The sequence below is a fragment of the Anoplolepis gracilipes genome, chromosome 5, assembly GCF_047496725.1.
Source record: "Anoplolepis gracilipes chromosome 5, ASM4749672v1, whole genome shotgun sequence".
Classification (NCBI taxonomy): Eukaryota; Metazoa; Arthropoda; class Insecta; order Hymenoptera; family Formicidae; genus Anoplolepis; species Anoplolepis gracilipes.
Genome location: NC_132974.1, coordinates 7,631,116 through 7,647,773, shown reverse-complemented (window position 1 = coordinate 7,647,773; position 16,658 = coordinate 7,631,116). Strand labels below are relative to the sequence as shown.

The 16,658-nt window shown below is 35.1% G+C and overlaps 2 protein-coding genes across 9 annotated transcripts in view; one reads left to right on the top strand and one right to left on the bottom strand.

The window, feature by feature from the left end:
• Positions 1 to 14,121, top strand: part of LOC140666136 (autophagy-related protein 16-1-like) — a 199,117-nt gene extending 184,996 nt beyond the window's left edge. For both annotated transcript variants that reach the window (XM_072893008.1, XM_072893007.1), the window contains exon 6: positions 12,435 to 14,121. In XM_072893008.1, coding sequence (XP_072749109.1) covers positions 12,435 to 12,531 — 97 coding nt within the window. In that variant the 3' untranslated portion in view covers positions 12,532 to 14,121. The remainder of the gene's footprint in view (positions 1 to 12,434) is intronic.
• Neo (ZP and PAN domain-containing protein neyo) overlaps positions 1 to 16,658 on the bottom strand; it is a 287,267-nt gene that overhangs the window by 220,328 nt on the left and 50,281 nt on the right. The window lies entirely within an intron of this gene.

The window sequence follows — 16,658 nt, the reverse complement described above, 5'->3', positions numbered from 1 at the left end:
CTCGATTAGTATATTTCATGCGTTTTTACAGCCGTGCCACAGCTTTGCGAGGTAATCCCTTTAATGCCTAAAGCACATCCTCGTAACTTCGAGTGTCGCGCGCTTGTCGCGTTAGATCCGCGTCTAGATCTTCTCTTTTCGCGATTCTCACGCTGGGGCCGGGATTCTATTTTCGCATGATTTTACATCCACCGTAACTACAGCGCACTTTTCATATGTATTTGTTTCCCGAGTAACTCGCAACCCACCCCGAAGTTTAACATGTAAACGTTAGTTTGCTCGCGTACGTTTTACCACGAATAGAACAGACGCGTAATGAAAATTCAGCGTTGTTCCCAGATAGAAATAAGCAGTGCGTAAAAGAACGGAAGTAAACATGTCAAGCGAAAAGAATTAAATTATCCACTTTTTCGTCTTTCCATCGACATAGGTATAATGTGTACCGTCGCTCACGCGAGATGGGATTCAAGGAAACAATCTCTCTCTCTCTCTCTCTCTCTCTCTCTCTCTCTCTCTCTCTCTCTCTCTCTCTCTCTCTCTCTCTCTCTCTCTCTCTCTCTCTCTCTCTCTCTCTCTCTCTCTCTCTCTCTCTCTCTCTCTCTCTCTCTCTCTCTCTCTCTCTCTCTCTCTCTCTCTCTCTCTCTCTCTCTCTCTCTCTCTCTCTCTCTCTCTCTCTCTCTCTCTCTCTCTCTCTCTCTCTCTCTCTCTCTCTCTCTCTCTCTCTCTCTCTCTCTCTCTCTCTCTCTCTCTCTCTCTCTCTCTCTCTCTCTCTCTCTCTCTCTCTCTCTCTCTCTCTCTCTCTCTCTCTCTCTCTCTCTCTCTCTCTCTTGATGAAGATCGGTCCAATTTTCATTGTCGCTATCGTAATTCGACGTAACGAACCATCGCGAGAGATCAATCGTCCTGCGATGCTCTCTTCTCGCTTAACTCGATTTCGCTTCTACGGCAATGATCGGCTGGGTCCAGCACGATATTGTGTCATTTATCTTCGTCGTGTCTTCGGGAGCCGACCGGTGCCGAGGTATCTTTATCTGTTTTTCCCATTCCAACGGCCGCCCTCTCCGCGCACCGGTGCCAGCCGGTCGGTGGTTGGTACGGATATACACGTCGAGTCTCTCATCCCCACGACCATCACCACCACCACCACCCATTCCCATCCCTCCGTTTCTTTTTCTTTTCTCGCGACATAGCATCTCACCGTCAATGGCCAGTTGATAAAAGCTTTCCATCAAATTGGAAATATAAATTTTTTTTTTACGTTATCGCAAAATACAATCAGGAGGATGCGATTTAAATATTTTAATTTAGACATTTATCGCACAAGACCAACCGCAATGACAGCTGAATTGTCATCGATTCTGTGTAACAAGGAATCAATTCTTTTCAAAATTTTTGATAGCATTGACAACAATATTTCGGATATTATGAAACTTTGTACTAAAGGATGCTTCAAAGATTTCAACTAATATTTCATCGACAATCATATAGATAGCATAAATTACGATAAAAAATTACGGTAAAAATAAAAAGAAATAATCATCTATTCATCACAAATTAACTTGTGTAAGACTCGTGAAATGTATCTCGGTATACTATACATCTATCGGAAGCTTTGTATAATAAACCATTGTTGAGGTATTGCTTGCCACATTATTGAAAGCTCAGATAACACTCTACATCCCATTATCTCATCGCATATGTAGCGCTAAATGGGCTATACAATTCTAAAATGTTATATAAGCTTGCGTTAAATGTAACATTTGAGATAATAATCAAACAAATGCAATGTAATGCTAAATATAAAGAAAGAGAAAAAAAAAGAAAGAGAGAGTGAGAGAGAGAGAGAGAGAGAGAGAGAGAGAGAGAGAGAATATGTGTGTGTGTGTGTGTGTGTGTGCTTTACACAAATTGAAAGCTTTTTTACTAATATTTTGCATTTAACAATACATTCCTATTAAGAATCACTATTATTTAGAAAAAATTTTAAATAAATTATTTGATTGACAAATTAATTAACAGCTTGATCACACATTTTCTATCCAAGATAATTGATTTAGTAAAAAGCCGAAGTGTAAAAAATCTTTTTGTTTTATATCCTATCAAATAGTGGTGGACTTTATTTTCTTTCTGAATTAGTATGCGGATAATCGGGAAGCTTTGTTAGTGGCGACTCTACGATGAGATTGTAATCAAACGCGGCGAATGCGGTGACACGTATAATTCCCGCGCAATTGATCATTTACCACTCGTATATGTAACGATGTAACTCTCACTACGTTTGTGCGAAGCCTATCGATGAGAGATAGCAAATAACGATTTTAAACGTATATGTATTATCTGGGACGGCACGCATACAATTAATCCGATGCAATTAAAAGAATTCTAGCCATTGTTTCAAATTTATGCGATCAATGCCCAACAGTAAATAAGAATTTTTTTTGTAAACTATAAATATTTTCGAGTCTCTCTTATCGTGGATTATCCATCGCTTGGCCATAGTCGGCGACGTCGCGGCGTTGTACCCCTTCGAAGAAGTCCGCCTATATTAATACTTAATAAATTCCGCGTATCCATCGACGTGTCCATTATGAGCACGCATACTATCCTGCTAAATTGGTCGATGGAATCGCTCTACGAAATAATATTATAATTGCCATGAAATAAACAAGTTTTAGCTTACAGTAAGCGAACGTGGATGTTAGGAAAAACAAGCTATATTATGTATTAGCGTGTGCCACGTTGATTATTCAAAAAGAAAAAAAAAAAGGCATTATTGCATATAGCCTTCTGGCGTATAATTTTGTAATTGGTTCGTGTCGTGTATTTCTTTATTGCGTCTTGAAATCTTTTTTTTCCGTCTCTTGTCATTTGACGTCGTGCAATTATTTTTTATATATTTATTTATTATTTACTTTTTCACGTCTTTCAACATTGACTCTTTTGCAATATAACTGTAAACATTATTTTATGATTGTGATAACACGTATGCATACATATGTAGATTTATTGTTATCTAAAAGTATTAATGCTTTATTTTATATAAAACTTGGACAATGGAATATTTTTATATTATTTCAAAATTTACAGTTGTATTAACTTACTTTTTTGCAATGAAGCAGTTGTATATGTCTGAATATGAAATATTGGATGAAAATTGGCAAAATTTCAATATGGCATAATTTTATGATTTTATGAGCTCGATGATTTATTTCACTCAATCTAACTCGTTAAAATAGTATTATTTGTGTCTGTAAAAAAATAATTTGCTTCGAATGAATATTTTAAAATTTTTAGTTTCATATAATTTCCTCGAGAGATGTAACCATTACAAACATTTATTCGCGAATTTATCACGGCGAGGAAGCTATTACGAATATATGTGTATAATAATTACATATATCTATGTTGTTTAAATAAATAATTCGTTAAATGAAAAGTAATGTTAGATTATATGCATGAGTTTTACGTTATCTCGAAAAATATTACGCGATACTGGTACGGTGATATTATCCCTCTGAAATTTTACGATATTGTTATTTTTGTTTGCGTATGGCGCGTCAGAAACAATTTTATCTGTAAGCGAACATCCAATTTCGTACGAATTTTAATGATGCAAATATTTTAACTAGCGCCCAAGCTTTAATTTTTTAGATAATTTGCCTTATTAGCCACATCATTTTCAACGTTTAACGGCAAGATTACGCTCTTTAGGCCACACGCGATTTAAGACGTGCAAGCGACGTGATATTATACACAAACACTGTTCGGCTCACGCGATAGGTGTCGGAAGCTACTCTTTTTTTTGTAGTGACGCTATTGTACTCCGTAATTATTTAAAACTCGAAATTTGAAATCTTTCAAACTCCCAAGATTAATGCTGATAAGTGATGCTTTAATCTGTTAACCAAGAAGTTTCTCTTTCCAACTTTTTACAAATACTTATATTTGTACAATAACAAACAAATAAATACTTAGATTTGTATAATTGTTATTGGATATTTATAAATTTTATTGAAAATTTGTTATAACATTTGCATATGAAATATTCAAGAAATATTCAATATGTATCATATTAATATTATGTAAAATAAATATCGTATATATTATTAAAGAGAAATATTAGAGAAGCAATTTGCCCTCACTAGAAGTAATGAAGTGTCTTATTACTCTGTAGTATTATTTTGTAGCACTTTGAATTAAATTGGAGCACTTGATGCACAATGTAACGTTTAAACATTAATGAAATAAATAGAGCTGTTCATTACGCAAGTATAGATACGAGTGGACTTTTCATTCAAGAGGATCGATGTTCAAATGAAAATAGTAATTATCACTTAATAATCTCATCTCCTTATACATATTTTTGATATTATATAAAATGATTTTATATAAAAGCATAATGGTTTCATCACTATTCACTCTTCATTAATAATTCTGTTACAATATTAAATTTCAATGAGAGAGGAGTTACATTTTAGTAATACATTTCTTTTAGAATTTTTTAGATTTATGTTAAAATTTTTTCCTATTATTTTATCAAAAAAAATTTTCGTAAAAATAATAGAAATTGAAATATAGAAATCGTCATCATGAATTATTATTTAGCTTGTTAGTACAGAGTGCTGTTACATAATATTCGAATTTTTTTTTCAATATATGGTAATGTTCTATTTCTGCATGCGTGTAAGTTTCAATAAGTTTCAGTTAAGCGAGGTACATTGTATTACTTTTGCTTCATTAGAGTAAAACTTATCAAGAGCGACATGCAAAGTTAACACAAATTGCTAATGTGTATAGAAATAGAATACGAACTTGAGCGAGTTAAAGCGTATAGCAATAGTTATTCACAGAGTCCAGAACGCTAGTGTTTAAACTATTGCGCATTCATGTACCTCACTTTGTGGGTGAAAGTGAAGTTAGGACCAAGACATGACGGATACAAACTTAGAACGATGCACTACCGAGAATTTCGCTAGTGTCACTACAGTCGCTGCTTTTGAATGCTTCTCCAAAGATGTCGAACGTCAAACATGAATTGGAAACGCTCGACGAACACGTATTAAATGGAGAAACTTCCGTCAGATAATTTTACGACGTAACTACTTTACATTTTCTTCGCAACTACAGTTTTGTATTTCGTTAATCATGTTTCTGCAATTTCTTTGAAAGTACGATCCAATAATGAAATGTTATAAATAAATATTTTTACTTGTTGTCGTAAAGAGAATATTATAAATTTTTATTTATCAAACGTAATTATTTTCAATCTATGTGTATATGCGTGTATATTAACATAATTTATACTTATCATTTATTAATAAAAATAAAATATTAACAGATTTATTCAAATGTAATAAATATAAAACGTTTTCATCCATAAATTAATACATTTGACATTTTATAACATTAAATAATATTAGCATATGTATATACAGCTCGAGTAACATTGCATTTTTTATAATATCAATTAATAGAAGAGACTTCGGGAGGATTATATAGTGCATTTGCGATAACTGTTCTTAGCTCATTAAATTTGATTTTGGAAACTACGTACACGTATTCAAATATGTCAGCAAAATTTATGGGAACTAATTTTTTTCGTAACTTTCACACGTTTCAACCAATTATAAATCCATTTGTCGCTGGATTCGATTACGCTACGGCTTCTTCTGAAATTTTACGTTGTTTTCATGCTTTACCTGTGCTAGGCAGTGCACCTAAAATTTATGACTGAATATATAGCGTTCATCAATGGCCAATTATACGACTAGTCAATCCAGTATTGTTATGGTTTTTTGAAATATCTATTTACGTATGTGTCGGCGCATGACGCGAATTGAAACAATTTATTATAACTTTAACACGCAAAAGGATAATTCTGAAAACAAGGAATTTGATTCGATCAATAATTGTAACCATAAAACAGCAAATTAAATTCACCAATTAGAACAAGGATTACAAGTTAGACAGGTTGAAGGAAATATTTCAGCCCTCTAATGATTTCAAAATATATACGTAAAGCACCTAACGGCACCTGAGAACCTAAAACAACAATCTAAATCTAACAAAAGAGAGTGGTCTCGACATGCGATTATTATATCGCAGAGTAAACGGACACGTGGGAAACGCCAGAGTCCGGTAAATATCTTTGTTTATATCCGTTTCTATCGTACGTTTAAAAACACAACGGCCGCGTACCGTAACATTTCTCGTGATATCAATGAGGCGACGTCGAGTGCTAATGACGTTTAATGCACCGCTGCGCGCTGCCTTTCCGGCATTCTTCACGCGATGCTGCGTTCTTGGCAATCATCGAAAGCCAGGCTGTCGAGGAGCTAGCTCCCACAAGGCCGCGACAGTGACCGAACGTAAAGTCTTTAACTGCAGTTACATTCGCCGTTGCTGCCGCCGTCGCCGTCGCCGTCGCCGTCGCCGTCGCCGTCGCCGTCGTCGTCGTTTCGCGTCATTTGCCATGAGAATAACGTCGATCTAATCGTCGCCTATATTGTCGCTCGTTCGCCGTTCCTCTTCTCGTTCTCGTATTACGAATCGCTGTACCTCGCCAATGAGTGCGCCATTAAGCGCCACTGTTCGCGGTCGAACGAGTATTCGCGATCATGTAGATTAATGACGTAGATTCACGATCATTTGGATAATTAGGCGAGATTGGCGCGTCTTATAAAGCCAAACGCTTTGAAACTACGTGACTTCGTTTTCGCTGCGTTTTTTCTACAGCTACACGGTTGCGTATTTATGATTGAAAAACAAAGATGAAAAAAAGAGGAAATTTTACGCGGTTAATATAGTTTATAATCCCGCCCAGTATTGTAGCCGGGCAATAATACGTTTGTAATTTAATGGTTTAATAAACCATTAATTTTTCATATCGTAAGTTCGGCAAAGTGAATAAACATTGAGTAATAATAACGTAATAGAAAGCTGCTTTTGATAATAAAACAATATATTGCCTCTTTATTATTTATTTATAAGAATATAGCATTTAGCATTCTGCCTCTTTTTTTGTATCGCGTATCGTATCGCATGCATTAGGTCTTTACTTATTGCGCGTTGCATTTGTGAATTTGCATTTCAATTGTTTTCTATAGTACAGAAATTTTAAATACAATTTTAGATTATTAATCCCTTTCCTGGTTACAACCGTAATTAAGCGTGTGATTTTATAAAATTTTCCGTTTTTACTTTACCATAACGCTGTTGCGCAAAGCTCTTACGTTTTTCATGTGCAAAGCAAAATTATCTCATCTCGCATTCGCGGCATTTTTTGCCAGCGCGAGTTCGTAAGTGATGGATTAACGTGCGGAATTCCCCGTTGCATCGTGTTTTATCCCTCCAAACACAACAGCCTTTTTCCCCCTCGCTCCTGTTTGCCTCCCTGCATGAAAATCTCGAGCCCTCCAAGCCTACCTGCTACATTCTCATGCGGCTGATTATTATATCCCGCGTCATACGTGCGTTAAGATCCCCATTTTGTTGTTCCCACACGGAATTTATCACTCGGAGTCTACGTCGTCGCTATGTCAACAGGTGGTACTCATCATTTTACACAGATATATTACCAAGTATGTACAAAGTATATATACGGACGTGATAAAGAATACATTATCCAGATATCGGCCTATCAAACTGCAACATTTACGATCATGTTCGCAATCCCAGTTTCGATAATTCTAAAGATGTGTTTACATTACGATGTGTTTTACATTAAACATTGACTAACTCCGCCTAAACGTAAAGTAAAATAATTTGTTATAATGTTTATGCATATCATATACATGTATATATACATATATATATTACTTGATAGCGTAATTTTAAAGAAAACTTTAATTAACAATGTTTGATTAAACTTTTAATAACACAATGTAATAACACAATATATTATATATGCGTCATAATTACATAATATTATTATATTATTTTATAGATATATTTTATAGATTTCATATATTGTACATATATTATCAACATTAATAAAATATTAAAGTTATCATATTATATGTCAAACTCTGTGCCAACGTTCTATATATATTCGTACAAAATATAACAAGCAATTAAAATGTATTGAATATTTAGTTCAGATATTTCGAAAATGTCGTTACGCTTAATCACAAAGATCAGGATTTTTACGTTCCATTGATAATTATTTCACTGCTTCTCGCACCGTCTGCCTTTTTGCGTGTCACGATTGCGTTTTTGTACGCGAAATTGTACGAGAGATCTCATCCCGATTTCATTATCGGTAAGTCGCCGCGATCTAATTATTGCCGACCGGCGTTATGCATCCACAATGAAGGATAATTATTTTAATTATCCCCTGCGCTCTTGACGACAAACGAGCTGCATCCTTACGGTGGTGCGGACAACGTTTCTTCCTTCCTCTCCGTCGCTTTTCTTTCGTTAAGTGGTATTTCCGCCTCTCAGCCCCTTCCTCCCGACGTCCTCTCACTATCCTTACGCTTCGCATAATCCATCGCTCCGGGTTAAAATCTAAAATCCACAAGCGCTCCATCTCTCCCTCTTTCTCTTTATCTCTTCCCTTCTCTCTCTCTCTCTCTCTCTCGTCTCCTCTCACTTTTCATAGCTCTATCCTTCTCGACTTTTCTCTCACTCAGATACGTTTCGCTCTTCAAACCCTTTTCAGTTTCTCTTCTCGTTTTTCCCTTCATGTATTCTCGCGTCGACAAAGTACGAAAGGCTTTACCGGCGTTTATACGTTAACTCTGTCATTTGCAAGAACGACAGACAAAAATGTTTTCGCGGCGTACATTTCAAAGACTCGTAGCGTCCGTCAATCTCTTGCCATCATGGATGCACGCAACCTATTCACTTTCTCATGCTCTTACGCATTCTTTCTCTCTCCTTGTCTTTCCTTCTTTTGTAAAAATATTTCTCTCTCTCTCTCTCTCTTTCTCTCTTATTCTCTCCGTTTCTCACGTTAGCTTTGCGGCTAGATGAAAAAAAATGAGTGGGCGGAATGAAATGGTAGGGAGAGAGACGCAAAGGGGTGGCGAAGGAGAGCGGAAGCGCATCGTTGGCGAAAGCTTATTTCTCCACGCTCCTTCGGCAAGAACGGATAGGTCTCCTTTATCACGCTCGCAATATACACGACGAAGGTAGCTGCTACTCGCAAAGGTATCCAGGATACGAAGCACGCTGCTTTTAGAAATATCGTCCCCGCTAAGCGACGACGCCGACGACCGACGACCGACGACGACGATGCCGACGGCGTTGACGGCGGGCGGCGGCGACGGCGGTCGACTCGCTCGACGGGCGGTCGTCGCGACGCACTCGTGGGGTAACGCTTTTTCTTGCCCCATATTGTTGTTTCACCGCGATATAAGCTCGCTTGCCTCACGGTAACAAGCTTTGCGTGAGAGTAAACGCGCCAGTCAAACTGTGACGGAGTGATATGCCCTTTTTTTACATCTTGGCCGTATTCTTAGATCCTCCCATTTAGCATGTTGCAATCAAATGACACGATTCTGTTTCACGAGTGCAATTTGCTCGGTTACTTTTACTAGACCGAGGGAAATTCTACGCTCAGTTACGTAGGATTTACGCTCCTATTAATCGCAAGATCGCAATGTAAAATGTAAAGATGTCTGGAAGTACATATATGTGCGAACGTCCTATATATATTCGTACAAAATATAACAAGCAATTAAAATTTATTGAATATTTAGTAATAGCACATATTTTGAAAATTAGATAAACGATATGTTTAGTCTGCAAGTTTATCAAATAATAGCAATGAATTATCATGTATCTCTCATTACAATGATGTTGATTAAATAATCGTGATAGAATATCAGATTGTCTTTCAACAATCAATTTATCAACAATCAATATCACATTGTCTTTCAATATAATACCAACGTATGGATTATACGAGTTGTCGGGTCAGTTTCTCATAAAGAATTCATATATGATTAGGTTCACCAAAAGTAACAGTCGGCGCGTAATTTCATGAATAATTATATGTATGGACATGCAAATGTTATTCATTCAATTCGATTATTAGTTATGCTATGATTTTACTAAACGCGCTATACTATTCATAGTATTATTATAAGCAAACTGTTCGGGAATTCTCTAGAGTAACAATTCTCTAGAATCCTGATTTATTGTATTATTTAATGCAGTTGTCGAATTTTTGTAAAGAGCAAAATTTTATTTCATACTGCAATATACTGTGACATTGTTTCTCTAAAAACAAAAATATTTAACGGATAAAAAATATCTCGCAATGGTAATATATTTTAAAATTCAAAGAATTAAAGTAACGAAACATTGCTGATTACGAAAGTATTGCTTGATACATCATTTTACATTCTAAATCGTATAGTTTGAACAGGCTTGTCACGCGCGTCCACTCTTTTTTGCTCTTACGATTGCTCATAAAAAACGTAATCGTAGTTTTATAGTTGATATCTTTCCTCCGAGGTGCTATTCCAACCCTCCATAGGTTTGACCTTTGACCTCGCGCAAAATATTCACTAGGTCCGTTTGTGAAGGATTCCTTAACAGTATTGTCGATGACGGAGAGTGGAAAGGCGGGGGAGAGACGCACCATTTTCAGCACGTTTGTCCTCGCATAGAAACACCCTTTTACGATTCTGCCGTCAAGCTCTGCGAATCACTCTCGGGAATTCAGGTTTTATAGACCTTTTGCTGCACGAGCGAAGCCGCTCGGACCAGAAAATTACGCGACACTGTGTTCCGCCACGTTCAAATGGAATCTTTAACGAAACGATTTAAGCAATCGTAGATTTTCCTACGTGGTAATATGTTCAGCCGTTACGTGAATCATATTTATATTTGACCTATTTGCTATTCGCTATGATTTCCATTTTCTATTTAATTTTTTTTATGGTCCCTAGAAAAAGAGGCAAAAAATAGTAAATTGCATGAGACTCAGAATTCGTTATATATGTGCAACACATTCTCGGGCGTTTTCCTGTTTGCCTTTTACGCGGTATAAGGTACTTCCGTAAGGATAGCGAAATAATTGAAAGACTCTCACGCGCAGCTGCAGCGGCGGCGCGCGAAATAATTCCGGATCGCCGTAAGAAAATTAGATTCGCACCAAACAGAAGTTAGGAGACGAAAATGGAAAAAGCTGGTTCTGAAAGCTTTTGGATGTAGCTGTTTAAAGCGCGTTCCCGCTCTATACACCGATTCACGGGACGCAAATCCGCTTGCACAAATCGGTCCATTGGCTTACAGTTTCTTCTCCTTCCTTTTTCTTATTTTCATCTGTCTCTACGCGCAAGGCATCGGACGTCAGTAATAATCGGTTATGCTAATCAAAACCATAGCTTTGCACGCATTATATTTCATTTACAATTGAATTGTCACAATCGTTATCGAGGAATTTAAAATGATATATTTTTTTTATATTTATTCATAATAACTTATAGTTTTATTTATAATAACTTATGTATTGAGAATATATTATATATAATATTTTATGAATTTAAGATATTTGACATATTTAATAAATCTGTAAATATTTTCTAATGGAGAAAAAAAGAACGAAAAAATTAAGAGAAGTAATTATAAAATATTATTGAAATTCTAATTAAAAAATTAATTATTTGAACTTTTTGATTTGAGAATACAGGTTAATTTTGCGTTTATTTGAATATACATATACATATATGATTGATGTAGTTTTGTGATGTTAATGTTTGTAACTATTTTAGCGCGATTACAACTAATTCTGCAATCCATTCAAAATACAATCTTTACATAATCTACCTAAAATTACTTTTGTCTGATCGTAAACCAAACAGATTAATGTCGTTTTTGCCCTATGTCACATTTTTGCTCATTTTTGTCCAATTTGTACCATCAGTAATCTCATCATCTCTGTAAATAACACGATTACTATTTATTATATTTGAAATTATTTTAACTTTTGAACGACATCAAAACGAATTTATTTTCAAATAACTTTGTTCAGATACAAGTTATTATGTCCGATATTGATAGGTAAATTCCTATCAGTTTATCTCATCTATTCGATATCGTCAGTATTAAGCACCACTTTTAATTTCCTCTCTCTTCAAAGTTTCCGATGAGCACGAATGTTTTTTTTTTTTTATACACATACCATTGAGAAACTTGACTCTCTAATGTATCGATATTTTGATGGATAAAAGTGAATGTTTATCAGAATAAAATATTTGAGAGGAATCTTGATAAAATCTAATTTACTACCATTTATGCACGTAATGATTCTGTACTATGTATATGCGTATTAATACTTGATAAACTGCTTAATAGTTTGTAATTTCCTTTCCATTTCGAGAATTTTTGCTATGAAGAAATTATTGTTCACTATGCTAAAAGGAATAAGGTAAGACTTAACAGCGTCTACTAATTTATTATTGTCATTTGAATGTATACAGGGCAGCAGTAACTGCGGTAGCTTGGCACCCGCACGGCACGTACCTAGCCTCAGTCGATCGCGCCAAGACAGTGACAGTTTGGGGCGACCACGTTTGACAGGAGGAGTGATCCCGGGACAGACGATTATTGTTTCACGCATGAAGATTTCATGCCGTTCTCGAGCTTCTCGCAGAAAAAAAAACAAAGCGACCGCGCACGCGCTCGCAATTTACGTCAGTAATACAGTGAGAAAATTACCCAGCGTACGCCCAGCAGGAGGATAATCAAAATCGTTGGTCGATTTGGCCGCACGGATTGTAAGACCTTGTAAGGTTTCGAGGCTGTAAAGCGCAGACACCACACTGAACAAATCCAGAAGCGGTAGAGACTATTGTATATAAAATTGCACTTATTGTTACGCCCAGGTTGTAAAGATTCCCTTTTTAGAATATAGCTAAAGATAGCCGCGCCGCGCCGTCTGCCCACAGGAAATTTAAGAGATTATCGTAGTTACTGGTGTTTCGAGATTCGCTAGGTATACGCTTTTCTTTGCTAACTTTGAAAGTACAGTCGCGTATCAATCGTCTGTATCGGCAAATCTGGTCGTTCTCGGGGTCGAAAGTCTACATGTGTGACATCCATGTTGCTACGGTAGAACATTTTTTTGCACAAATGGATATTAACCCATTATAAAATATATGCTCCTTAAAATTATTTTTTTTTTCAACGGAAAGTCAATTATTGAAATATTTTCTAGCAGAACTGGATGTTGTCAACATTTGAGTACGATAAATGATATTTTTTGAAATATAATGAGATAAGTAAATATATAAACACTAATATAAATGCACTAGATTTGAATGAGATTATTTCCTCAGAATTAATTAGCATTATTATGAAAAACAATTTAAGAACTATGTCGTGTCTACAGAAACAATTAATCTTAGTTTATATTATTATATTCCTGGCGTATTGAAAATTATTTTAGAGTTAATAGATAATAATCTCTCAAATAAAAAGAACTTTGTTCCTATAATTTGTAAGATTAATTCCACTGGCATAATCTCACTCTAATTTACGACATCACTTGTAATTCAATTCGTCATCAGATTCTTTAACATCAGTTAAAAACTCGTTTATACAAGTCTGATAGAATGGAAATCTGAAATATACGGATTGAATAAACAAGTACAATAATTGTATGATCTTAATATTAACTAATTACGTTACACACACTTACATAACTTAGCCATTTTTACTGATAAATAATAATGAATTAAAATTATTTACATACATTTATTAAAATAAGTTAATATTAAGTCTTAGAGAAGATTATAACTATCTGATCGAATGGGTTCTAATATAAGTTGGATTTTTGCAATGATAATTTGCTAAATTTTTAGCATTTTTGACAATCACAAATTTTGTATTATCATATCGCGCATAATAATATTTTATTACATCTATCATTCAGAAATAATGTATACCTATCCGATTTTATATTTATTATCACACATATATTTCTAACTCGCAATGTGCTTTTTTGTTTTATCTTTTTACAGAGCTCTTCGGTCAGTGCGTTTGATATTTATTATGAATGTATTTGCATAAAATTGCAGTAATTAAAATTTAAAAAAAGAAGAATTTTGCGATTTTGTTCTTAAATTTATACATTGCATTGAATCAGTTCTAAAAGATTTATTTCATTGCGCGTTTATGTATTATATATATATATATATATATATATATATATATATATATATATATATATATATAAAATTACATCATTCTATATGCAATACTTATTTGTCAGTTGTTAGAAGCGCGTGCTTTTTGATTATCAAATAAAGAATTGGTCATTGGTTTGCATATAATATGTATTTATATACAAATAAAAAATTTTATTTTTTAGTATCTGAGGATCTTGGTTATACATTTTTTAAGGAAAGCTGAACATTATTTCCTAATGATGACAAATAACCACTTCTTTTCGTTATTAACACGATAATAATTACCACTCGTGTTTCGAGCAAACAACTGATTGCGTCCAAAGTATTGTGTAATAATTTTAATATTGTATATTTACATCTCATTTTAATTTGATTATTAAGTCATATATATTGTACTCTCTTTTCCTCTCTATACACAACAACAATCTTAACAGAAATGTTATAAATATTGTTCACATGTGTAAATATATATTAAACGTTTCCCTCTTGTATTTTGTAAAAATGCGACTTGTTCTTTGAATTCCTAATTACCTTAATAAATTTTGATTCGTAATAAATTCTTCTAACTCTTACTTTTATATATTTCAGCAATCTATAAACTACAAAACTTATCAAATTCTTTTTGATAGTAAAAAAATATATCAGCAACGGTAAGTACTAAATAAAAATAATGACGCATCACCTACTAATTACTTATTTAATGATAAAATATTAATTACTTATTTAATAATGAAATGTCATATAAATATAATTAAAGCATCGTAAAAATCACTTCTCCTACATCATTGATTTATGATTTCACGCTTGGAATATAGCCGCGAAGGTATCAATAATTTTATGTAGATTCATTCTATTTCGATCAACTTTTTATACTCTCTGTTACTTTTTACTCGAGATAAGTGAGCTTGTTCACCACACCCTAATCCTGGTTTTCGCTTCTACCATCTCTTCGACAAACGGTGTGGTATGTATAATATACACTCTGTACGTACGCATATACACTTGCATATATACATATGTATATACGCGTGTGTGTATCACGAGATCCCCCTCACAGGAGCCTGCCGCGGCATTGCACAGCAACCGTGTATCTGACAGTACCTAATGTGCTTTCGAAAGCGCTCATTAGTCACTGAAATGCGGTCACGAAGTGACAACTCGCACGTGGAATATTATACGCTCCAAGAACTTGCATCGGTACTCATATCGAGGCTCGCATGCTCGCGCCAACACGTCTATCTCTCCTTTCTCTCTCTCTCTCCCCCTCTGTCCCTCCCTCCCTCTCTCTCTCTCTCTCTCTCTCGTTCTCTCTGTTTGTAACTTTCGTATTATACACCCTTTGTCCGCGATTCGACAGTTTCGACAGTTTTGCAATGGAACGTGAGAACGCGGCAGCCCGCTCGGCCGTACGAGAGAAGCCGCTTGCAAACGACGTTAAAGTTCGATCGGCCGGCCGCATCTGGGACCGCCAAAAATTTTTCCCCGTCGTGATGTACGCGCGTACACCAAATGTTTTACGAAAACATGTACACGGTCTCAGTACGTTTTTATTACGGACGGCGAATTCCCGGTGCAAAGAGAATTACTGCGAATCCGTTACGTGCGACAGTGATAAAACAATCTCGTTTTATATCGCAAATTAAAAAGTTTGACAGGCTCCCTACGCGCAAATAGTGTCGTCTGCGACAATTATTTTCGAATAATTAATGTATCGAATTATTTACAAGAATTAATAAATCAAAATTTTCTACAATCGATACGAAATTTTATCGTGGTCAAACAAATTTTCGCGCGTTTAAGTCAATTGGAAAGAAATTAGGAATTATCATATTTTCGTAGCTCCCGGAAGTAATCATCCGTACAGTACAAAACATTACTTTCTAAAATCAACATCTTTGTAACGCATTTATTTAGGTATCGCGTTTCGCTTCCTTATTTCACGCTGATACCTGCGAGAAAAGTACCGTTTCTACGATTACAATCCGCACGTTTGCTTCACTCTTGGGCCTAACCAACGTCAAACGTCCCTATTAACGGTTATTTCGGTCGTTTATTTCAAAGATAATGAGGAAGATGTTGGCAGAGCTCGAGAAGAGGAAATTGTGTACGAGAGTGGAGAGAGTGACAAATTAACTCGCGTCTTGACTTCCGTGAGATTCAAATCCTTCCTTCGCTTCGCAGATAGATCTCCGCATATCACTAGAGGTGGAAAATCTTACGGAAATGCCGGTTGTCGTGCAAGTACTGGCGGTACAAAGTTTAAGCGAAATGTTTAACCTCCGATGTGGGAAACATTTTTCGTAAAAAACACATCTGCATATATATACATATATATATATATATATATATATATATATATATATATATATATATATATGTATTTTATCAAATCGTATACGCTTAGCGCTTTGACTCCTCGCAATCGATCAAATGCGAAAAGCGATTTTTACATGTTTTTCATAAGTATATAAGATATTATGTATATAATGAAATATTTATAATATTAGAAACAGT